The sequence below is a fragment of the Lonchura striata genome, chromosome 22 (genome assembly GCF_050655825.1).
Source record: "Lonchura striata isolate lonStrDom1 chromosome 22, ASM5065582v1, whole genome shotgun sequence".
NCBI classification, from domain to species: Eukaryota; Metazoa; Chordata; class Aves; order Passeriformes; family Estrildidae; genus Lonchura; species Lonchura striata.
In genome coordinates this window covers 7,475,915-7,498,276 of record NC_140724.1, presented here as the reverse complement: position 1 = coordinate 7,498,276, position 22,362 = coordinate 7,475,915, and the positions used below count along the sequence as shown (strand labels likewise).

The following is a 22,362-nucleotide window of genomic DNA, read 5'->3' as shown; positions in this document are numbered from 1 at the left end:
TATGGGACTGCTCGCCCCGCTGCAGACCCCGGAAGCGCCGAGTCCCGCTCCGGGCACCGCTCCCGTTCCAGCTCCGCCGCTTGGGCCCCGCCCCGCCCCACCGGGCCACGCCCCCTTCACGCACGACGCCGTTTCCACGTCGCGCGGTGCACGCTGGGAATTGTAGTCCCCCGAGGTGCGGACTACAGCTCCCGGCGTGCGGCGCGGCCGCGCATGGGCGGTGCGGCAGCCTCGGGCTGAGGGGAGCTGAGGGGTCAGAGGGGTCTGGGGGGTGCGCGGGGGCTGGAACGGGCTGAGCGGGCTCCTGAGGGGCTGAGCGGGCTCCTGAGGGACTGAACGGGCTCCTGAGGGGCTGAGCGGGCTCCTGAGGGCTGGGAGCACCGAGGGCAGCGGCGGCTCCCGAGGGGCTGGGGCGGCTGTGGGGGTCCCGGACACCCCCGTTCCCACCGCCGCCCCCAGGCCATGAGCGGCGCCGGGGGCTCGGAGCGGCAGCGCCTTGTCCCCCCGGCAGGTTCCTCTGCGGCCGGAGCCCCCAGCCGGGACCCGCCGAGCCTCCCCACCTCAGGCTCCCGGACCGCCCTCATCGCTCCGTTCCCACCGTGACAGCCACATAAAATCGTGCCGAGGGTACGGACCCTCCCTGAAGGGGCTGAGCCACCTTCCCGGGGGCACAGGGGCTGTTGCCTGGGGGAGAAGCTTGGATTTTCGGCTGGTGTGTGCGGGTGACGCTGTGTTCGCTCTGTCCCCCGCAGATGGCAGCTCTGGGGCAGGGAGGTGTCCTGCAGGAGCTGGTGCTCGGAGCGGGGCAGCCCCCAGACCCTGGTGAGCTTTCCCTGCTTCCCCTGGATCAACCCCGGCCTTTCCTGCTGGATACGTCACCTGCGAGCCCCCAGGGATCAAGCACGGGGGGATGTCTCTGACAAACCCGTCCGGTCCCGGATCATTCCCTAAACTCGTCCGAGATAAACCTTGTGGTGCCCGGGGTGGCTCCGGTTGGGATTTCCCTTGGAGAAGAGGGAGCACAGCCCCAGGGTGTGCTGAGCGGGGCTGGGGGAAGGGAGGGAACCCGCACTCCGTGTCTGCCCGCAGACCTGACTGCTGTGCCCCTTCCCTCGGGCAGGGATCGGCGAGGAGCAGCGCCAGGCGCGGCAGGAGTGGGAGGCTCTGGAGGAGATCCAGTCAGGTACCGGGACTAGCAGGGAGCTGGGCAGCTCCGGGAAGGAGCTGGGGCGCGGGAGGGCTGCGGGGTGGGCGCTTCCATCTCCGCCGTGTTCCCCACGCCTTCACTCTCCTGGAAGCGGGGACCATTGCGGGGGCGGTCAGGGCTCCGTGAGGGTCTGACCCGCTCCCTGCCTCCCTGCAGGCTTGGGGGGCAGCTCAGGCGCGGCCCCCCCTCCGATTTCCTTCAGCGAGGCGCTGCAGCACTTCCAGAGCGCGGGGCTCCCCGCCAGCCGGGTACGGCTCCGTGCCCCGCTGCCCGCCGGGCGGGTGAGCGGCCCCTGCCCCGCCGGGGACCGCGCTGCTGAGCCTGTTCGTCCCGCAGGGCAAGGCCCGGGCGCCGGGGCGCCGGGGGATCCTGGCTGCCCTGCTCCGCTGCCTCCGCGGGCACCCCCGGCTGCGCCCGCAGCTCCGCGGCGAGCGGGAGCTGGCGCTGGCCATGGCACAGTGTGAGTGGGACCCCTCTGTGCCCTGCTGGATCGCATCCCTGCTTCCTACCTCCCTTCTGCCCCTCTGGCCAGGGGCAATGGGATGGGAATCACCCGCTCCCTTGGCACGAGGGCGTTGCACACACATGGAAACCCTGGGCCTGTGGGTCTGGGGGCTGAGTGGCCTGTTTTGGGCACCGAGGGGGTTTTTTAGGTGCCAAGCTGTTCATTTTAGGTGCTGTGAAGGCATATTGGGAGGCTGTGGGTTTGGTTTTGGGCACTGAGGGGCATTTTCTGGCACTGTGGGTTTTTTAGGGTGTTGAGGGGTGAGTTTGGAGTCTTTTGAGCACCAAGAGGCATCTTTTGGGTGCTGAGGGGTGCTTTTGAGAAACGGGGTGGGGATTTTTAGGGTGCCATGGGGCATGGGTTTGGCTGCTGAGGGTTTTATGGTGCCCAGGGGCATTTTTAGGTAACAAGGAGGAGAGTTTTGGAGGACGTCAAGTGTTTTTTTAGGCACCAAGGAATGTTTTTGGGGATCTCAGTTCTTGGGGCACTGAGGGATGTTTTTCAGATGTCAGGAGTGTTTTGAGGCAGCTGGGTGCTGGCTCCCTCCCTGCAGGTGCCCTGGATGACTCGGAGTGCGTGCACATGCGGATCCTGCAGACCATCTACCGGCAGCTGACGTGCTCCAGGCTGGGCTGCCCGCGCTATGGGGCACACTGGGAGGAGCTGGGCTTCCAGGGTAGGACAGGGAGCAGCCCTCTGCCTGGGGAGATCCCCAAAATCCATCCAAACCTCCCCTGGAACCTTCCTGTTCTATCCCAGTTCCCTCAGCCGCTCCCTGTGCTCCAGACCCAGCTCCACTGGCCTCCCTTGGACATGCTCCAGCCCCTCAATGTCCTTCTTGGACCCCAAAACTGGTCCCAGGCTTTGATCCCCCCCAGTCCTCCCGCTCCTCTCCACATCCCTACAAAATTCCCAGGGGCACTCTCAGTCCTTTTGTCCATAGAAGAATTAAACCAAACTGGCCCAGTACAACATCTGGACTGGTTGGCTGGGTCTCCCCATATTCCTAAAAAAGCTGGTAATTCCTGGAAAGGTGTGGGCATGGGAGTGGCGGGGTGGAGCAGGGGCTGGTTAAAGCACAGATGAGCGAGGTGATGGCCCCATTAGGGAACTGGCCTGAAAGCTTTCCCTCAGGAAAGGGATCCCCGGGGTTGCTGGGCAGAGACAGGGACTGCAGGGAGCAAACAGCCCGTGGAAGTGGGAAGGAGTGGCTCCACGCTGTCCTTCCCAGGTGTGGATCCCGGGACTGACCTGCGTGGGACGGGAATGCTGGGGCTGATGCAGATCCTCTTCTTTGTCCTGGATTCCCGGACGCTGCCGCTGGCACGGGAGATTTTCCAGCTCTCCCAGCATGAAACCCAGGCATGACCTTCCCCCTCCTTCCTGCCAGGGAGCCTCCCTTGGGATTCCCAATGCTCTGGGAGAGGGAAAAACAAAAAGCTTCTCTTCTGAGGTTTTTTGGGATGCTGAAGCACCTTGTACTTGTGAGGGGAAGAAGGCGGTGCCCAAGAACCCCAATCCGGGCTGGAGCAGAGCTCCAAGTGCTGTATTTATGCTGGGAATGGGATTTTAGAGATCTGCTACTGGCTTGGAGTGGGATAAACAGGCTGGAGAGTTGGGCAACGGGAAAATGGGAATGAGTGGGGACATTTTAGTCCGGGTTTAAGCCTGGGTACAAGATAGGCTCAACCCTCAGCATCCATCCAAGCCTGGATGTAGGGTTGTTATCCCAGTGCGTGGATCCCATGGATCCATCCCATGGATTTGTGGCTGCATGGATGCAGTGTCAAGAGGCCAGAGGTGCCAGAGGGGAGGAGGGTTTTCCAGCTGAGCTTCCTTAATGCTGGAATTCTGGTGGTTTCACAGCATTTTCCCTTCTGCATCATGTCCGTGAACATCACCCGGATTGTCATCCAGGCGCTGCAGGAGGAGCGGCTCTCCCGGTGAGTGGGGTTGGTTCTGGGCTCTCAAGCTGCACCCCGGGTTGTTCCCCTTCCCAGAAGGGGGCTGAGCCCTTTCCTGTTGTAATAATAATCAGGTGGGACTCAGTTTCTTCGTGCAGAAAAGCCAATTCTTTATTCACATAACTCGTTTTATACAGTTTTCATAGACCTCGTGTGTAACTCCAAGTGGCTGGTGGTTTTCTTGCTCATCTATTCATTGGTTAAAAAGTGCCTGTGTGTGTGAGAATCTCTCCATCTACAAATGTTTATGTATTTCCTTAGTGGATTCTCATGGGACAGATCTGTTGTTTATGGAAGTGCAGATTTCTATTTCTGTCTAAGAACAGGCGTCCATGTTAGCAGACTTCCCATTTCAACCCCAAGATTGTTCCTCGTGGGAACAACCTATTGCTCGCTTAGCTAGACTAGCAGGGCCTAAAGCACATTTTTAAAGACTTTTATAATTCCTGGAGTTGTCTGTAGTCTCTGCCGTCCCCTCCGCAGGGAGTGCAACCGGCGGCAGCAGGTGATCGGGGTGCTGAACGACCTGTACGCCGCCGCCTTCCTGCGCCTCTCCCGCCTCTGGGAGCAGCAGCACGGCACCGTGGCTGACGCCGGCTTCTTCCTCAAGGGTTTGTCTGCCCGGCTTCCCCAGCCCAGTGACACGGGCTGTAATGCCCGGGGAGTCCAAACATTCCCGGTTTAATCCCCGCACTGAGGTTTCTTCCCTATCCCAGGGGTGGTTTTCCTCCTGTTTTCCACACCAGGGGGATGCTGGACATGTGGGGACATTCCTGCTCCGTGTTAAGCCATGGCTTAACCCCTGTCCATGGATTACTCCAGAGAGGAATGCTGTCAGTGGGACTAGTGTATCCCTGAGGTATTGGGATCCAGCTGGCACTGCTGGGCTCCAGCTTCACCCCATCTTCCCTGCATTCCAGTTTTAGGGTGCTCAGGCTGGCACTGTGCTCCCTGCTCCCAAGGAAAGCACGAGCATTTCCCAAGGGAAAATGTCGGGACATCGGATTGGCACCTTCCAGGCCTGCTCCCCTCAACCCTTTCCCCCTCTGACCTTTCCAGAGCTGGAATTATCCACCAAAAAGAAGCCGAGGCAGCTGCTGAAATCCCTGGAAGCCTACCTGAGCCGTGGCCTTCAGCCTCCCTCCCTTCCCTCCTCCCAGATCCACTTCACCAACATCTGTGACCCTGGGGTGGAGCTGGAGGGAGATTCCTGACTGGTCTGACATGGAGTGGGACGCTGCACAGGGAATTCTGCTGGTGGATCAGCCCTTGGAGGGAGACACACCAGTGTTCCCCCTGGTTTGGGGGAGTGGGAAGGGCTGGGAGAGGTCACGGAGCTCCAGTGGAATCTTCTGGAAGCAAAGGAGGAGGAAGAGGTAGAGCAGGGGATTCCATGAGCCAGCCAGCCTGGTGCTGGGATAGTCGCTCTCCCCACCCCAAATCTGGGTCCTTGCCCTCCCCAGGTGGAGCTGGAAGGTGGTGCTGGGTTCCTGGATCCCATCCCAGCCCCAGCAGCGCCTGGAATGGGAATCCCCCCACTTTGGGGGGCTGTGTCAGAGCCCCCAGGGTCACTGTGGGCTGTCAGCACCCAAAAAAGTTACTAAAGGGGGGAGACGAGGGAAAGAGAGTTTTGGATTTGCCACTGGACTCTGTATCTGGGGGAAGGCAAGGTGAACTGGGGTGCCCTGAGTCCCCTTTGGGGTGAAAAAGGAGCTGTGGAGAGCTCCAAGGAGGAGGGGAAGGGTTATTCCCTCTGGGAGCAGCTTGGGGCCAGTGCTTGGGAATGTGCCCAGACCCCTAAAAATGGGGAAAAGCAGCCCCCAAAGCCCAAATCTGGAGAGAAATGAGGGGTTTGGAGAAGTGGGAGCTGGGGGGAGAATGGAATGTTGTGGTCCAGGCCCCCTGAGAGGGTGATGATTCCTGGGAGCTGGGAATGCTCCTGGATGGGGGAAAAAAAAAAAAAAATTAGAGAAAAAGGAGCCTGGAGTTGGTGTTTGCTCTCTTGATCTTGAGTTATTGTGGAAATTGGAGGGGGAATCCTTTTCAGGTGATTTGGGGGCTGCCTTGCACCTCCAGGACCACCCCTGGAAAAGGGGGGAAAAAAGAGAGAGGGGAAAGGAGAAGACAAGGAAAAAGGGTATAAAAGGAGAATAAAAAAACCCAAAGAGACAAGAAACAAAGAAGGGAAAAAAAACCAAGAAAAAATAGGATACGGGAAAGAGGAGGAAAAAAAAAAAAAAGATGAGGAAAAAAGAGACAATAAAAAGAAAGGGAAGAGGCTCCGCCACCCTTTTCCTAAATTGTTTGTTTGCCTTTTTCTTCGTCCTCTCCTTCCCGTCTCTCTTTTTTCCCACCCTTTTCCAGGGGTGGTCCCGGAGGTGCGAGGCCTCCGCCCCTCCGCAGATGAACCGCGGCCTTTCCGGCCTTTGCCGGCCGCTGCAGCCGCGCGGGTCCGGAGCGCGGCGGGGCCGGGCCGGGCCGAGCCGGGGCGAACCGGGCTGGGGCGGAGCGGGGGCACGGGGACAGGAGCCCGGCGGGGCCGGGCCCGGGGGTGGCGGGACGCTCCGGGGCCGGGCCGGGCCCAGCGGGGCCCGCGGTGAGCGGGGCCGGGCTCGGGGCGGTGGGGCCGGGCCCAGCGGGGCCGGGCCGCGGGTCCCCGGGGCCGTGCGGGGCTGCTGCCGACGCTGCGGGGCCCGGCGGGCCCGGGCAGTGCGGGGCAAGGCCTGGAGTGCTCGGGGAGTGTGGGGTGTGAGGGGTCGGTGTGGGGTGTGTGACCCCAAAAACCCTGTGGGGTGTGGGGTCAGTGTGGGGTGTGTGACCCCAAAAACCCTGTGGGGTGTGGGGTGTGTGATCCCCCAAATCCCATAGGGGATGTGGGGTGTGAGGGGTCGGTGTGGGGTGTGTGACCCCAAAAACCCTGCGGGGATGTGGGGTGTGGGGTCAGTGTGGGGGTGTGTGACCCCAAAAACCCTGTGGGGTTGTGGGATGTGTGATCCCCCAAATCCCATAGGGGATGTGGGGTGTGAGGGGTCGGTGTGGGGTGTGTGACCCCCCAGACCCTGCAGGGATGTGGGGTGTGAGGGGTCGGTGTGGGGTGTGTGACCCCTCAGACCCTGTGGGGATGTGGGATGTGTAACCCCCCAAAAAACCCTGTGGGGATGTGGGGTGTGAGGGGTCAGTGTGGGGTGTGTGACCCCAAAAACCCTGTGGGGTTGTGGGATGTGTGATCCCCCAAATCCCATAGGGGATGTGGGGTGTGGGGTCAGTGTGGGGTGTGTGACCCCAAAAACCCTGCGGGGTGTGGGGTCAGTGTGGGGTGTGTGATCCCCCAAATCCCATAGGGGATGTGGGGTGTGTGGGGTCAGTGTGGGGTGTGTGACCCCCCAAATCCCATAGGGTGTGAGGGTTCAGTGTGGTGTGTGTGACCCCAAAAACCCTGCGGGGATGTGGGATGTGTGATCCCCCAAATCCCATAGGGGATGTGGGGTGTGGGGTCAGTGTGGGGTGTGTGACCCCCCAGACCCTGCAGGGATGTGGGGTGTGTGGGGTCAGTGTGGGGTGTGTGACCCCAAAAACCCTGTGGGGATGTGGGATGTGTGATCCCCCAAATCCCATAGGGGATGTGGGGTGTGTGGCGTCAGTGTGGGGTGTGTGACCCCAAAAACCCTGCGGGGTGTGAGGTCATTGTGGGGTGTGTGACCCCAAAAACCCTGTGGGGATGTGGGGTGTGTGGGGTCGGTGTGGGGTGTGTGACCCCTCAGACCCTGTGGGGATGTGGGGTGTGTGACCCCCCTAAAAACCCTGTGGGGATGTGGGGTCTTGGGTCAGTGTGGGGTGTGTGACCCCAAAAACCCTGTGGAGATGTGGGATGTGTGATCCCCCAAATCCCATAGGGGATGTGGGGTGTGGGGTCAGTGTGAGTGTTGAACCCCTTCAAGCCACCCCCAATTCCATAGGAATTCGTTTCTGTCTGCAGGATTTTTCCCAGGTCCCTCGAGCACAGTGCTTCTTCTCTCTGGTTTGGGGGTGTCCCCTCAGCCATGGCACCCCCCAGGGTATGTGACACCACAGGGACCCTCTGTGCCACCAGCCTGCCCCTCGAGAATCCCCTCCAAATCATGCTGGGGTCTCTTCACTTTCCCCCTTCTTTTCCTCTCCCCCAGCTACATTTTAAACCAAATTTGCTTTTTTTCTCCCCTTCTTTTTTTAGGAAATGGAATTTCTAAGCCCCACCCCTCAGAAAGGGAGGGGGGAATCCCAGTTTGAGGGCCAAGGAATTGGCATCCCAGTGTTCAGGGCACCCCCTGACTCTGGAGGTGGGGATGGAAGGGGCTAATAAAGGGTCTGGGGTCTCCTCAGATCCCACTGAGCCCCCTCAGCCCCATATTTCCCAGCTGATCCCACTGGATCTGGGTTAATCCCACTGGATCTGTGTCTTTGAGGGAGGGTAAACCCAGTGCCAGGGTGCTGATCCCCCAGAACCAGGTTAATTCCCCTGCATCCAGGTTGATCCGGATCCGCACAGTCACCAAAACGTGCCACCAGCTTGTCCCAGCCAAAATTCCTTAATTTCTTGCCGTTACTGAAACCCCCCAGATCACAAGCACGTTTTGGGGTGTATCCACCCACATTTGGCATTCCCAGATGCTCCTTCCCGTTTTTCTTTCTCCCCTCAGATTCAGTCGTGGATCAGCCACTCGGGCCCGAAGCTGGAAGTTTTCATCCCGTTCCTGGGCAAATACCACCGGCCGGTTTCGGGGCGCTGCTGCCAGGCCTGCACCCCCAGGAGCTGGGTAGGAGAGCTGGGGATCCCGGGAGGCCGGGGCCCCGCGCCGGCACGGCTCAGTCCCGGTTTTCCTGCCAGGATGGATTCTACCCCGAGGACCTCGCGGCGCTGGGGTTCCGCGACGCCAGCCGCCTGACGGAGGCGGACACGCGGTGAGGAGGGAGAGGGACGGGCTCTGCGCAGCGCGCCTGCAAAGCCGCTTCCCTCGCCCTCGTTTCACCGAAACGCCTGTGGGAGCCCCTCTCCATCCTCCCCGCTTCCTCCTTACTGCAATCCCAGCTCGGCTGTCCATTCTGGGAGGCTGGAGTGGCGTCTCTGAGGGTCCAGTCATGGGACTGGGGGTTTGGGGTCATGCCTTTATCTGGAATCTTGGTGGGAAGAACGGGGAGGTGGAGGGTTGTTCTTCTCTCTGGCTCGCAGGGAAAAGGGAAAACAGGCACTTCCCCCAGAAGGAAAAATACCAGGAAAGGTGAAATTGTGGTTATCACCTCTTTTCCTCTGGGCAGGAGCTGCCACAGAGCCATTTCCAGATATTTTCATTTTTGAGGTGCCAGATCGCTTTAGCTCCACTCCCCTTTAGGGAACAACAGGGGATAGACTGGGAAATTTCCGTGATTTGGGAATCCCAGCTTTGAATCCCAGTTTTCCTTCTTGCTGGGCAGCCTAAAGCATCAATTCACCGGTACCTCAGCATTTCCAGCTGTGAAATGGGGAGAAATGTCCCAAATCTGGCAGAGAGGCAGGCGGGGGGGGCTGTGATCCTGGTGGAAAAGCCTCCCCAGCCAGGATGTCGCCGCGTGTCCCCTGCAGGTTCCGGGGCTGGCTGGTCCGGAGGGTCTGTGGATTCCTGGCAGCCTGGGAGTGGAAGATTCCAGCAGAGAGCCCCGGGGAGCTCCTGGTGCGGATCTGCAGCAGCAGGAGGTGGGTGGGAGCGCCTGGGGCCGTCCCAGGATCGCCCTCCCCCAGGAGGCTCCCAATCCTGGGGATCCCTTCGGTCCAGGTGGGATCCTGGAGCCCAGCGAGGCTCCCTGCACCCCAGCACCTGGATGTTGGGTGCTCCCCCTGCCCTGCTCTCCTCAGGGTGCAGGATGCTGCCCCCGGCCGGGAGCCTGGCTCCGGAGGGGATGAGGGATCCCAGCGGCGCTGGAAGGAGGAGATCTGCCGGATCCTGGGGGAAATCCAGGCCCCGCTCTCCCCTCTGCTGCTGAGGTGGGGGATCTTCCCGGGAAATACTCTGGGGGATGGATACAGATGCCTTTTGGGATTTTGGGGGGATGCATGTGGATCAATGGGGTGTTTCCTGGGATCCTTTTGGGGAATGTGCTGGCATATTTCGGGAGGTATTTTAGGATCCTTTGGCTGGTTGCCCTTGGGGTCCTCTATAGCTTGTTGGGCCATTCCCCCAGTTACTTCTGAGGAGCTGGAGTGGGAAAATCCAAACCCTGCAGGAGGGAGGGAAGCAGACAAACCTTTGCATTTCCTTTTCCCTTTCCCATCCCATCACTGACATTGGGAATCCGGGGCTTCATTGCTTGTCTGATCCAGTGGGAAGAAAGAGTACTTTTGAGCCGTTCACGGGAAGGTATTCCCCTGGGAACAAGAAATTCCCCATGCAATAAGAGCATTTGGGGATCCCAGAGTGGGGCAGGAAGATGGAGGGAATGCAGGATTCCCGATGGCAGCTCTGGTTGCCAGTGGAAAAGGAGGATGTCTCATCACATGCGATGTGTGATAAAAGTGGGAATTTTAACAGGGATGGGTTGGGGAAACGGAGGCAGGGATGGGTTTGGGGAAGCCTCATTCCCAGTTTTCCTGCAGGCTGTGCCACTGGCTGCTCCCCAAGCTCCTGACCCGTCTGTTCCTGGGCGTGCAGCTGCACCGGGGGCAGCTGGAGATGGTGCTGCGAGCTGCCAGGACGGTAGGGAGCCCGGCCGGGCACTGCCAGCCCCTGGAATGCCGGGAATTGAGCCCAGGATCCCTCGCTTGCAGCCCGAGGTGCCGCTGGTGTTCCTGTGCAGCCACCAGTCCCCGCTGGATGGGCCACTGCTGTCCTTCGTCCTCCTGTCCCAGGGCATCGGGCTGCCCAGGGTGACCGTGGGCGCTGGGACCAGCCCCTGCCTGCGGTGAGGCAGCGCCCTGGCACGCTCCCAGAGCACCCAGGGGACGCAGGGGTTACCCACGGTGTCCTTCCCTCGCCAGATCCCTGCTCCAGCGCCTGGGAGGGATTTTCCTGCCCTCAGGAGCGGCGCCGACACGGGGTGACGTGGATGAGGGGCTCCCGGGGGCTGTGCTGGACGCGGTAGGTGCAGCTTGGGCTGAAAACTCCCTCTGGAGCGTTCAGCGTGGCGCTGGCAGCTCCCAGTACTCCCAGTCTCTCCCCAGTACGTGCAGGAGGTGCTGCGGAGCCGCCAGCCCCTCGTCCTGTTCCTGGAGGAGCCCTCGGCCTCCCTGCGGCTGGCGGCCCCCGCCCGGCGCTGGCTGCTGCGCCTGCTGCGGGCGCTGCGGGACGGAGCCGTGCCCGACGTGCTGGTGGTCCCGGTGGGCATCGCCTACGACGTGGCTCCTGGCGGCGTGGAGCAGGCGGGGGCGGTGAGAGGGGCTCTGGGGGTCAGCGCTGCTCCCCAGGGGATCAGTGATCCCCTCCATCTCTGGGAAGATCCCTGGGGAGAGGCGTCCCCCAGATCTGCCGTTAACCCGCCATGCCGTGTCCTGGCAGCCCCCTCAGCCCCTGGGGATCGGCTCGTGTCTCCAGGCAGCGTTCCGGGCCCTGCGCTGCCGGCACCGCGGCTGTGCCCAGCTGGATTTCTCCCAGCCCTTCTCCTTACGGGTATGGCAGTGTGCATCCCCTGGATCCCTCCCCGCACTGGGAGGCTCTTCCTGGGGTCTTGGTGGGGTTTGAGATGCCTGGGGGGATCTAGAATCCATGCTGGGGAAATCTGTGCTCCTCCCAGCCCTGGGGATGCAGGGTTGGAGAGAGCTCCTGGCGCTGAAGGCTGTGAGCACCCACAGGCTCCTTCTTCCTCACTCCCAGGAATTTGTGGACAACAACCTCGTCGGGCCCGTCCTCACAGGGAATCATCCAGAGCAGCTGCTGCTTCCCACCATCCTGGGCAGGAGGTGAGGAGCCGAGCCCCAGGCAGTGTTCCCTTGGATCTCTGCTCCCCTTCTCCTCCTGCCTTCCCACCCTGTCCCCCTGCCTTCCCAGCCTGCTGGATGTGGGGAGCGTGGGGACTCCGAGGCCCAGTTTGGGGACTGAAGAGGAGATTTTGGTGACGGCGCTGGGGCTGCACGCCCTGAGCGGTGAGGGGCCGGGGGGTCCCTGCATCCCTTGGGATGGCATTCCCTGCTCGGGAGCGGGGCGGAGGTGAATGCCCCCGGATAACGAGTGCCTCTCCCCGCTGCAGATTCCAGCGCCTGCTCCGCCGTCACGGCCGTGGGAATCACCGCGGCGCTGCTGCTCCACCGGCACCGGGAGGTGGGAGAAGGGTCCCAGCCCTCCCTTCCCTCAGAGCAGCGTTCCCAGCGGGAATGCCCCCAGGATCCCGCTCTGTTCCCCCAGCTCGTGCTGCTGCCCCGGCTGATGTGGGATTTCTCGGAGCTGCTGGAGCAGCTCCTGCTGCGGGGCCGGGCCGTGGGCTTCTCGGGGCAGCTGCGGGCGCTGGTGCAGCACAGCCTGCGGCTGCTGCAGCCCCCCCCGGGTCCCCCCAGCCCTCTGGGGCCCCCCAAAGCCCCGGCCCGGGCACGGCTGGGGCGGCTGGCGGCGGGGATCCGGTACCACCTGGCCGGGGAGGCCGTGGGCGGTGAGTGGGGACGCTGGGAGCGGGGACAGGGTGGCACCGGTGGCACCAAGGAGCAGGGATGCCCCGGGAATCGGTGACACCGGGGCGGGTGACCCCGGGAACGGGTGATGGCTGCACTTCGGGGAGCACCAGGGGTGTTGTTGGCATCGTGGGGGTCGATGGCATCGGGATTTGGGGCACCAGGGCTCGGTGATGCCAGGGAGGTTGGTGGTACTGGGGGATCCAGTGGCATGGGGAGATTGGGGGTGCAGGGGTTATTGACACTGGGGAATGGGGATGGGGGATTGGGCGTACCAGAGGTCAGGGGCACTGGGGGAGTGGGGGATGCTGGGCTCTTTGGTGACTCTGGGACTGGTGACACCCCTGTCCCGTCAGCCTGTGCCATCCGTGCCCTGCTGCTGGAGCTGCTGCCCGTCCTGGGGCCGCCCTCCAGCCTCACCAGGATCGTGCTGAGCCGGGACGAGCTGCTCCACAAGATCCTGCAGCTGCTGCAGCTGCTGCCCCCAGCCCTGCTGGGGCTCCAGGTGGGGACACGGGGCTGGGCTGTCACCCCCAGCCCTGCTGGGGCTCCAGGTGGGGACACGGGGCTGGGCTGTCACCCCCAGCCCTGCTGGGGCTCCAGGTGGGGACACAGGGCTGGGCTGTCACACGGGGCTGGGCTGTCACACGGGGCTGGCCTGTCACCCCTCTCCTGTGTCCCCAGCCCTGCCAGCCTCCTGACTGCCACAGCCTGGACATCCTGGACAAGCTCATCCTCGGGGGGCTGCTGGAGGAGGAGGTGGTAGGTGACACCCCAGGAGCTCTCCTGGGCACAGGGACAGGGTGGCTTCGAGCTGAGGTGACAGCTCCTTGTCCCCTAGGCCGAGAGCGAGCGCAGGGGCTGCGACGCGGTGCCCCGGCGCTTCTGTCAGGGACATTCCTTGGGCTTCTTCACCGACGACAGCGACAGTGACAGCGAGCAGAGGCTCCCCAAGCAGTGCTACAAGGTACTGGGGGGCTCCCCCGCTGCCCCCCGGGCTGGGGGGAGCGTGGCTTTCCCCCACATCTGCCCGTGTACCCCCACAGCTCCGCGAGCCCCGGGACTTCCCTGACTTCCTCCTCTTCCTCTGCCGCCTGCTGAGCCCCGTGCTGCGGACCTACGGCCGGGCAGTGCAGTTCCTGCAGCGAGCCCCCTGGCCCCAGCCCGGTAGGACCCCCCCAAAGTGGGGAACCCCTGGGGACTCCCTGGGGCCACTGAGGCACGGCTGCAGCCCCCAGGAGGTGGGAGCTGACGCCCCTCCCCTCTGCAGAGGAAGACTACGTGGAGGCGCTGCTGGAATTCCTGGCTGAGGATGACGATGGTGAGTCAAGGGGGGGCAGGTCTTGTTTTTAGTGACCCCCCGAGCCAGACTGAGGGTCCTTGAGAGGTGACGTTTGGGGTTCCCTGGGGATCTCTCTGCCCACAGGGTATCCCGACAGGAGCCTGGCCCTGAGCTCCCTGCAGAGTTTCAAGGACATGGGGGTAAGCGCGGCTCCCCCAGCCCCCCAACATTCTGCCGCCCCCTCTCTGCCCTCCTGACCTCCCTGCGCCCCCCAGGTGCTGGAGGAGCTGCAGACCCCCACAGGACACACCCTGCAGCTCTCCCAGCCTTTCCAGTCTGCTTCCAGCCGGGAGAAGCTGGCAGCCTTCATCCACCAGTTCACCCAGCTGTAGCCCCCAGACCCATAAAGGGGCGCGGTGACCCAGTGGCTCGTGCATTTATTGACCCCGAGGGGCGGTGGGGCCGGGGCGCCTCTCGCCGTCAGACCACGCGGTTGCAGATGGTGCCCAGCTCCTGGATCTCACACTGCACCTCGTCGCCGCGCTGCGAGGGGGGCACACGCTGGCAGCCGTGCCCGGTGGGTCACCCCGCCCCACCTGAGCCCCCGTTCCCCCTTACCTTGAGGAAAACGGGCGGTTTCCTGAAGACCCCCACTCCCGCGGGGGTCCCCGTCAGCAGGATGTCCCCAGGGACCAGCGTCACAAACCTGGGGGCGCAGGAGGCGTCAGCCACGGCCCCCCGGGCTGCGGGGGTCCCCGGGCCCCCCTTCCTACCGGGACACCCAGGCGACGAGGGCGGGCACCCCGAAGATGAGGTGGCGGGTGTTGCTGTCCTGCATGCGCTGCCCGTTGACGCTGCAGCGGAGCCACAGGTTGTGCACGTCTGCGGGAGGTGACACGGGGGGACATGGGGACAGAGCCACCGTGACCCCTCCACGGGGAGAAACACGGGGGAACGGGGGCCGTGATGGCAGCAGCGGCTGCCGAGGATGAGCCGCCATCCCGTCGGTGTGACACCGTCCTGGTCCCATCCTGTCCCACATGTCCCCATCCCGACAGTGTGACACCGTCCTGGTCCCATCCTGTCCCACCTGGCACCGCCTCCCTGGTGACGATGGCCGGCCCCAGGGGACAGAAGGTGTCGAAGGTTTTCCCTAGCAGCCACTGCCGCCCGTTGCGCCGCATCTGCCAGTCCCGGGCGCTCACGTCGTTGGCCACCGTGAAACCCAGCACGTGCTGCAGTGCTGCTGCCTCCTGGGGACAGCGGGGACGGTCACGGGGGACACTGCCCCGAGACCGAGCCCCGGGGGACACTGCCCCGAGCCCCCGGGGACAGCTCACGGGGGACACTGCCCCGAGCCCCCGGAGGGGCACGGGTACCTCGATGTGCCGTCCCGTCTTCCCGATGATGGCGGCCAGCTCCACCTCCCAGTCCAGCTCCTGCGGGGACAGGAGGGCTGGGAGCTGTCCCGGGCGCAGTCCCCGGGGTCCCGGGTGCTGTCCCTGGGGTCCCGGGCGCTGTCCCCGGGGTCCCGGGCGCGGTCCCCGGGCCGGTACCGGGTACCCACGCTGGTGTCCTGCGGGTGCACGATGTCATCGAAGGGCCCGGCGATGGCGCTGGGGAACTTGCTGAAGATGAGGGGCTCCTTGGGGACCTTCACGGCCTGCTCCTGGCAGTGGTCGTGGTAGTTGAGCCCCACGCAGATCAGCTTCTGGGGGTCGTCCAGGGGCGCCAGCAGCTGCGCGGCCGCTCGGGGCACGCGGTGCCGCCCCGACTGCAGCGCCCTGCGGGGACAGGGCCGCCCTGGGCATCACCCGCGGTTGGGGCACGCGCTTCCCGCACGCCTGGGGGCATCCGCAAGGCTCAGCTGTGTTTTAGGGACTCTCCTTTTTGGGGTGGCCGCAGCTGAGGGGACCCCCTCGTTCGGGTCAGCCACTCTCGGGGGTCGCACGTCATGGGGGGGCACCCGTGATTTGGAGTTCCCACTTTTTGTGGTCCAGCTGTTTGGGGTGACCCACTTCGGGGTCATCCAAAGCAGCAGTGGATTTGGGGGGCTGCTCCCGTGGGGATCCATGAGGAAACCCCCCCGGTTTTGGGTTCCCTCTCCTTTTGGTGGCTCCCCCACCGCTGGGGGGGAGCCGGCTTTAGCAGCACCCGCTTTCGGGGGTCACCAAAGGTCACCACCTTTGGGGGTCGCCCACCTTTGGGGGTCCCCCCTGGCCTCACCCACCTGTGGGCGAGCTCCAGCCCGCGGGGGCCGATCTCCAGGAACTCCCGCATGGAGCGGGGCAGCTGCGGCTCCGCCGCGCTCAGATCCACCAGGTCCCCGCCGGGCGCCTCCTCCAGCCCGAGCCGGGGCCCCCCGCCCGCGGCCCCGCGGAACCGGACCAGCCGCAGCGCCCCGCGCATCCCGGATCTGCGGCCGCGGAGCCCGGGATGGAGCCCGGCCCCCCGTTCCCGGTCATTCCCCGGTCCCGGTCACTGCCCCGTTCCCGGTCATTCCCCCCGTTTCCGTTCATTCCCCGTTCCCAGGGATCCCCCGTTCCCAAACTCCCCCGTTCCCGGTCATTCCCCGGTCCCGGTCATTCCCCTATCCCGCTCATTCCCTGGTCCCGGTCATTCCCTGGTCCCGGTCACTCCCCTATCCCGGTAATTTCCTGTTCCCGGTCACTCCCCGGTCCAAGGCTCCCCCGTTCCCGGTCACTCCCCGGTCCCGGTCATTCCCCTATCCCGTTCATTCCCCTATCCCGGTAATTTCCCGTTCCCGGTCACTCCCCGGTCCAAGGCTCCCCCGTTCCCGGTCACTCCCCGGTCCCGGTCATTCCCCTATCCCGTTCATTCCCTGGTCCCGGTCATTCCCCTATCCCGTTCATTCCCTGGTCCCGGTAATTTCCCGTTCCCGGTCACTCCCCGGTCCCGGCCCCCCCCATCCCGGGGGTCTCTCACGGCTGCTGCTGCCCCGCTCCGCCAGGGGGCGCTGCGGGCCGGTACCGCCCGTCACGTGTCACGTCACGTGCCGCCCCCGCCCGCCTGAAGGTCGCGGCACCGAGGCCACGCCCCCTTCGGGCCGCCCAATGGGATGGCGCGGGGGGCGGGGCCAAATTTTCAATGAGAGCCAATGAGAGGCGAGGGCTGAGGGGCGGGGCCCCGGGACCGGGAACCGAACTGGGACCGGGGACGGGGATGGGAACGGGACTGCGAATGGGAACGGGACCGGGAACGGGAACGGGACCAGGAACCGGGACTTTGAACGGGACCAGGACTGGAACCGGGACCGGGAACCGAACTGGGACTGCGAATGGGAACGGGACCGGGAACGGGACCGGGAACCGGGACTGGGAACGGGACCGGGACTGGAACCGGGACCGGGAACCGAACTGGGACTGCGAATGGGAACGGGACCGGGAACGGGACCGGGACCGGGAACCGGGACTGGGAACGGGACCAGGACTGGAACCGGGACCGGGAATGGGACCGGGAACGGGAACCGAACTGGGACTGGGAGCAGGAGAGGGAGCGGGACCGGGACTGAGCCACGGGCAGGGACAGGGAGCGGGACACCGCGCACCCCTCTTGACTCCGTTTCACCCCAAATCGTCCCCATTCGGTTTATTTATAAAATCCCCTCCCCACGTTGCTGCGGGCGGGGCTGAGCTTTCCGTTCCCTGCGGGGGCTCCGTTCCACGGCTGCCACAGGGAGACCCCACACCCGGGGGTCCCCACGTCCCGGGGGTCCCCGCCCCGCGGTTTGTGCCGTGCCAGGTCCCCGCACCGCCGGGGGGGGTCGGTGTCGAGGGGAGGCTCAGCCCCCCCAAAATGGGTCTGTCTGGCAGGGGGCAGCTCCGTGCCCGGGGGGCTCTGGTGGCAACGTCGTCCTTGTCCTGGTCCTTGTCCTGTCCCATCTCCGGGAGCCACACGCTGGATTTCTCCTGCCTTTGAACTTTTTGTTTGCCTGGAACAGTAGGAAAGCTCCGGGGGGAGCAGGGTCTAGAGCACGTTGTGGAAGATCTGCATGGAGCTCATGATGTCCTTGTCCTGGGGAGGAGAGACCAGAGACCCCGCGTCCCCCTCCTCTTGTCACCCTTTGCCATCTCCCCTCCCATCGCCAGCACCCCTCAAATCCTTCTGCCAGCCCCAGCTCCCGTGCCTCTCCTCCTGGCCCTCCTCTGCCATCCCTCCCAGCGTCCTTTCGGGACAGAACACGGAGGAGGAGGAGGAGGAGGAGGAGGAGGATGAAACCCCCCAGAGCCCCTCACCTCCTGGCACGTGGCCAGGAACTCCTCGAAGGTCACCACGCCGTCCCTGTTCCTGTCCATCTTCTGCAAGGGAGCAGCCAGGGCTCAGCGGGGCGCTCCTGGCCGCAGGGTGGCCCGGAGGTGGCCCGGAGGTGGCCCGGAGGTGGCCCGGAGGTGGCCGGGGACAGTCTCACCTGGAAGAAGAGCTCCACGTGCTGGGCCGGCGCGCTGGCACCCAGCGCGGGCTCGGTGCAGCGGCCCATCATGGCATAGATGGACTTCATGATCTCCAGCATGTCCTGCGGGACACAGGGCGCTGGCAGGTCCCCGCCCGGCTGTCCCCGCCCCGCCAGCCCCCCAGTGTCCCCCAGTGTCACCTCCTTGCTGATGTGGCCGTCCTTGTTCACGTCGTAGAGGTCAAACGTCCACTTCAGCTTCTGCTGCTCCGTCCCCCGCAGCAGCACCGAGAGCCCCACGGCGAAATCCTGGCGGAGAGACCGTGGAGGGAGCGGGACCGTCCCCCGGCCTCCCTCCCTCCCTCCCTCCCTCCCTCCCTGCCTCCGTCCCTCTCTCCCTCCCTCCCGCGATCGATCCCGGCCGCCCCAGGGATTTCATCCCCATTGATCCCGGTATTTTTACCCCGCACCCGGCCACGGCCTGGGAGGGGAGAGGAGGAGGAGGAGGAGGGGAGGATGTGATGAATCACGCTGCTGGCGCGGCCATTCCCGCCAGGAATTCCCACCTGGAAGCACAGAGCCCCGTTGCGGTCCGCGTCGAAGGCGTCGAACAAGAAGTGGGCGTAGGAGCTGGCGTCTGCGGGCAGGGACGGTGACCGACCCCCGGCACCGGGCGGGGACGGTGACCCCGGCACCGGGCGGGGACGGTGACTCCGGCACCGGGCGGGTACGGTGACCGACCCCCGGCACCGGGCGGGGACGGTGACCGACCCCCGGCACCGGGCCGGGCACTGCCCGGGCAGCCCCCCGGGGCGCGGGGACCCCCGACTCACCGCCTTGAGGGAAGAACCGCGAGTAGATGAGCGTGAAGGTTTCCTCATCCACGAGGCCGCTGGGACACTCCTGGCGGGGGGAGCGGCGCCGGTGACCCCGAGGATCGCGGGGAGCCCGGATTTGGGGGGCCGGGCCCGGATCCCCGCGCTCACGTTCTTGAAGCCGCGGTAGAGGGACTGGAGCTCGGCCTTGCTGAACTTGGTGCGGGCCAGCAGCCGCTCCAGCCCCTCGGGCTGGTGCCGGGCGCTCGGGAGCTCCACGTCGGCATCGCCGCTGTCTGCGGGGGACCCCGGGCAAAGACCCCCTTAGAGACCCCCCAAACCCATCCCGGGAAAAGAGACCCCCTTAGAGACCCCCCAAACCCATCCTGGGCAAAGAGACCCCCTTAGAGACCCCCCAAACCCATCCCGGGCAAAGACCCCCTTAGAGACCCCCCAAACCCGCCCCGGGCAAAGAGATCCCCTTAGAGACCCCCCAAACCCGCCCCGGGCAAACAGACCCCCTTAGAGACCCCCCAAACCCATCCCGGGCAAAGAGATCCCCTTAGAGACCCCAAAAACCCGCCCCGGGCAAAGACCCCCTTAGAGACCCCCCAAACCCATCCCGGGCAAAGAGACCCCCTTAGAGACCCCCCAAACCCATCCCGGGCAAAGAGATCCCCTTAGAGACCCCAAAAACCCGCCCCGGGCAAAGACCCCCTTAGAGACCCCCCAAACCCATCCCGGGCAAAGAGATCCCCTTAGAGACCCCCCAAACCCATCCCGGGCAAAGACCCCCTTAGAGACCCCAAAAACCCATCCTGGGCAAAGACCCCCTTAGAGACCCCCCAAACCCATCCCGGGCAAAGGCCCCCTTAGAGACCCCCCAAACCCGCCCCGGGCAAAGACCCCCTTAGAGACCCCAAAAACCCATCCCGGGCAAAGACTCCCCCCTAGGAACACCCCGACACCCCAAAGCCGCCCCCAGCGCCCCACCCCCGCGGCCCCGGGACCCCCGGGACCCCCGGGACCCCGAACGCGCGGCTGCCGTGCCCGGGGCTTTTCCCGCATTCCCGAGGCACCGAACGTCCCCAGCCGCCTCTCGGCCGCCGCCGCTGCCGCCCGGCCCGGCGGAAGGTAATTAATAAATGATGCTTCATGAATAATTTGAGCCCGGGAAGCCCCTCGGGGCCGCTGGGCGCAGGGGGTGTCAGCACTTTTGGGACTGGGGCCCGGAACGCTCCCGGCGCTGTCGGAGGGGGGAATCCCCAGCTCGGGGTGTGAGGGGTCCCGGGGGGCAGTGGGGGTCCCTGGTGTCAATCCCAGGGGCTTTGGGGGTCACTGGGGGTCCCGTTACCTGCTCCGGGGGGTTAACGGGGCGCAGGGGGGGCTCCGGGGTGGGGGTTCCCATCCTGGATATTTGGGATGGGGTCCCCATCCCCGGCTGCTTTGGGGCGGTCTCTGGGGTGGGGGTCCCCATCCCCAGATATTTGGGGTGGAGGTCCCCATGTCCAGGTGTTTGGGGTGGGGTCTCCATCCTCTGGATATTTGGGGTGGGGTCTCCATCCCCGGCTGTTTTGGGGTGGGGGTCCCCACGGCCGGAGCACGGCTGGGCCGGGGGGGGCTGGGGGCCCTTCCCGTGCCCCCCAAATCCTCCGCCTTCCCCCAGACCCTCCCGGGGGGATCCCCGGTCCTGCCGCCCGGGGACGGCCGCGGCGGGGGCGATCACTCCATTAACTCACTAATTGGCGTTAATTGAGGCCGGGGGGGGGGGTACCTTCCACGGAGATGGGCTCCAGGATGCCGAACTGCTTCAGCACGGCGATGAAGAGGAGGATGACCACGGCCACGGCGCACAGCTCCATGCCCTGGATGCCCATGGCCGCTTTTTCTGGGGGGTCCGGGGGTCCCCCCAAACCTGCGGGGCGCTGCCGGTGCTGCGGGAGCGCGGGCGGCTGCTGCCCGTGCCCGCGTCCCGTCCTGCCGCCTCCTCCTCCTCCTCCTCCTCCCTTGGCACTCGCCCACCCCCGGCCCCCCCGGCCGGCTTCCCGAGGTTTTATTTCCACTTCCAAAGAAAGTTTGGGGGTTTGGGGTTCGTTTTTTTCGGGGGGCGCTCCCCCGCTGCCCGCAGCACCCCCGGGCGCTGGGGGCGCAGCCGGGAGGGGCGAACCCGGGCCGGCCTCAGAATTGGGGGGGAAAAGGTTGTTTGGCGTGTCCCCCCCAGCCCACCCAGCCCGCCCCGCCCCGGTGGGATCGATGGGATCGATGGCGATGAGTAAGCAGCGACGGCAGGGGAAACTGAGGCACGGAGGGCGGAGGGGCTGTCCCCGCTCTCCCGGGGCTGTCACCGGCCCGCTGTGCGTGTCCCCTCGCCCTGGGGACACCGGCCCTGTCCCCGGTGAGTCCCTGTCCCCGGTGTGTCCCGGTCCCCCCGGTGTGTCCCCCCGGTGTGTCCCTGTCCCCCGGTGTGTCCCTGTCCCCGGTGTGTCCCCCCGGTGTGTCCCTGTCCCCCGGTGTGTCCCTGTCCCCCGGTGTGTCCCGGTCCCCGGTGTGTCCCTGTCCCTGAGTGTGTCCCGGTCCCCCCGGTGTGTCCGTGTCCCCGGTGTGTCCCTGTCCCCCGGTGTGTCCCTGTCCCCCCGGTGTGTCCCTGTCCCCGGTGTGTCCCTATCCCCGGTGTGTCCCTGTCCCCCGGTGTGTCCCTGTCCCCCGTGTGTCCCTGTCCCCGGTGTGTCCCTATCCCCGGTGTGTCCCTGCCCCCCGGTGTGTCCGTGTCCCCGGTGTGTCCCTATCCCCGGTGTGTCCCTGTCCCCGGTGTGTCCCTATCCCCGGTGTGTCCCTGTCCCCGGTGTGTCCCTGTCCCTGAGTGTGCCCCGGTCCCCGGTGTGTCTCTATCCCCCGTGTGTCCCTGTCCCCGGTGTGTCCCTATCCCCGGTGTGTCCCTGTCCCCCGGTGTGTCCCTGTCCCCCCGGTGTGTGTCCCCGGTGTGTCCCCCCGGTGTGTCCCTGTCCCCGGTGTGTCCCGGTCCCCGGTGTGTCCCCCGGTGTGTCCCTATCCCCGGTGTGTCCCCCCGGTGTGTCCCCATCCCCGGTGTGTCTCTATCCCCGGTGTGTCCCCCCGGTGTGTCCCTGTCCCCGGTGTGTCCCCCCGGTGTGTCCCCCGGTGTGTCCCTGTCCCCGGTGTGTCTCTATCCCCGGTGTGTCCCCTCGGTGTGTCCCTGTCCCCGGTGTGTCCCCCGGTGTGTCCCTATCCCCGGTGTGTCCCTGTCCCCGGTGTGTCCCCCGGTGTGTCCCTGTCCCCCCGGTGTGTCCCTGTCCCCGGTGTGTCTCTATCCCCGGTGTGTCCCTATCCCCGGTGTGTCCCTGTCCCCGGTGTGTCCCTATCCCCGGTGTGTCCCTGTCCCCGGTGTGTCCCTGTCCCCGGTGTGTCCCCCCGGTGTGTCCCTGTCCCCCTGGAGCTGTCCCTATCCCCGGTGTGTCCCTGTCCCCGGTGTGTCTCTATCCCCGGTGTGTCCCCATCCCCGGTGTGTCCCCCCGGTGTGTCCATGTCCCCGGTGTGTCCGTGTCCCCGGTGTGTCCC

The 22,362-nt window shown here is 65.1% G+C and overlaps 4 protein-coding genes across 11 annotated transcripts; 2 read left to right on the top strand and 2 right to left on the bottom strand.

The window, feature by feature from the left end:
* Positions 1–179: 179 nt before the first annotated feature.
* Positions 180–5,841, top strand: ELMOD3 (ELMO domain containing 3). 3 transcript variants are annotated; one of them, XM_085559384.1, is made up of 11 exons: positions 180–253; positions 512–627; positions 753–822; positions 1,121–1,183; positions 1,364–1,455; positions 1,544–1,667; positions 2,266–2,388; positions 2,944–3,074; positions 3,579–3,655; positions 4,160–4,287; positions 4,736–5,841. In XM_085559384.1, the coding sequence occupies exons 3-11, from the start codon at positions 753–755 to the stop codon at positions 4,888–4,890; spliced, it is 963 nt and encodes a 320-aa protein (XP_085415510.1). In that variant the 5' UTR covers positions 180–253; positions 512–627; the 3' UTR covers positions 4,891–5,841. The 3 variants fall into 3 exon arrangements, 2 of the variants coding, with proteins under 2 accessions (XP_085415510.1, XP_085415511.1); XR_014949883.1 differs by lacking the exon at positions 180–253 and adding an exon at positions 4,423–4,535 and having other exon boundaries at positions 487–627; positions 4,736–4,874; XM_085559385.1 differs by lacking the exons at positions 180–253; positions 4,736–5,841 and adding an exon at positions 4,423–4,598 and having other exon boundaries at positions 487–627.
* LOC110478269 (glycerol-3-phosphate acyltransferase 2, mitochondrial) lies at positions 5,771–13,987 on the top strand. Of its 2 annotated transcripts, XM_085559383.1 has the most exons (22): positions 5,771–6,126; positions 7,653–7,731; positions 8,353–8,469; positions 8,541–8,614; positions 9,273–9,383; positions 9,543–9,671; positions 10,281–10,380; positions 10,452–10,585; positions 10,662–10,761; positions 10,845–11,051; positions 11,179–11,289; positions 11,494–11,579; positions 11,668–11,762; positions 11,867–11,937; positions 12,022–12,262; positions 12,638–12,786; positions 12,966–13,043; positions 13,123–13,248; positions 13,328–13,448; positions 13,552–13,602; positions 13,708–13,763; positions 13,839–13,987. In XM_085559383.1, the coding sequence occupies exons 1-22, from the start codon at positions 5,918–5,920 to the stop codon at positions 13,953–13,955; spliced, it is 2,562 nt and encodes an 853-aa protein (XP_085415509.1). In that variant the 5' UTR covers positions 5,771–5,917; the 3' UTR covers positions 13,956–13,987. The 2 variants fall into 2 exon arrangements, with proteins under 2 accessions (XP_085415509.1, XP_077645337.2); XM_077789211.2 differs by lacking the exon at positions 5,771–6,126 and having other exon boundaries at positions 7,567–7,731.
* Positions 13,984–16,626, bottom strand: LOC110478268 (oxaloacetate tautomerase FAHD2B, mitochondrial). The gene is made up of 8 exons (XM_085559386.1): positions 16,510–16,626; positions 15,794–15,979; positions 15,131–15,347; positions 14,943–15,002; positions 14,654–14,816; positions 14,337–14,445; positions 14,182–14,269; positions 13,984–14,106 (listed from the first exon to the last, which is right to left on the bottom strand). Exons 2-8 carry the CDS (start codon positions 15,970–15,972, stop codon positions 14,044–14,046), a joined length of 879 nt encoding a protein of 292 aa, XP_085415512.1. The 5' UTR covers positions 15,973–15,979; positions 16,510–16,626; the 3' UTR covers positions 13,984–14,043.
* A 531-nt stretch (positions 16,627–17,157) lies between these two features.
* LOC110478267 (calsenilin) lies at positions 17,158–20,803 on the bottom strand. 5 transcript variants are annotated; one of them, XM_077789278.2, is made up of 8 exons: positions 20,564–20,802; positions 18,961–19,085; positions 18,808–18,877; positions 18,541–18,611; positions 18,176–18,283; positions 17,993–18,097; positions 17,820–17,882; positions 17,158–17,598 (listed from the first exon to the last, which is right to left on the bottom strand). In XM_077789278.2, exons 1-8 carry the CDS (start codon positions 20,664–20,666, stop codon positions 17,551–17,553), a joined length of 693 nt encoding a protein of 230 aa, XP_077645404.1. In that variant the 5' UTR covers positions 20,667–20,802; the 3' UTR covers positions 17,158–17,550. The 5 variants fall into 5 exon arrangements, with proteins under 5 accessions (XP_077645404.1, XP_085415506.1, XP_085415503.1 ...); XM_085559380.1 differs by having other exon boundaries at positions 17,820–18,283; positions 20,564–20,803; XM_085559377.1 differs by having other exon boundaries at positions 17,820–18,283; positions 18,541–18,877; positions 20,564–20,704.
* Positions 20,804–22,362: the final 1,559 nt, after the last annotated feature.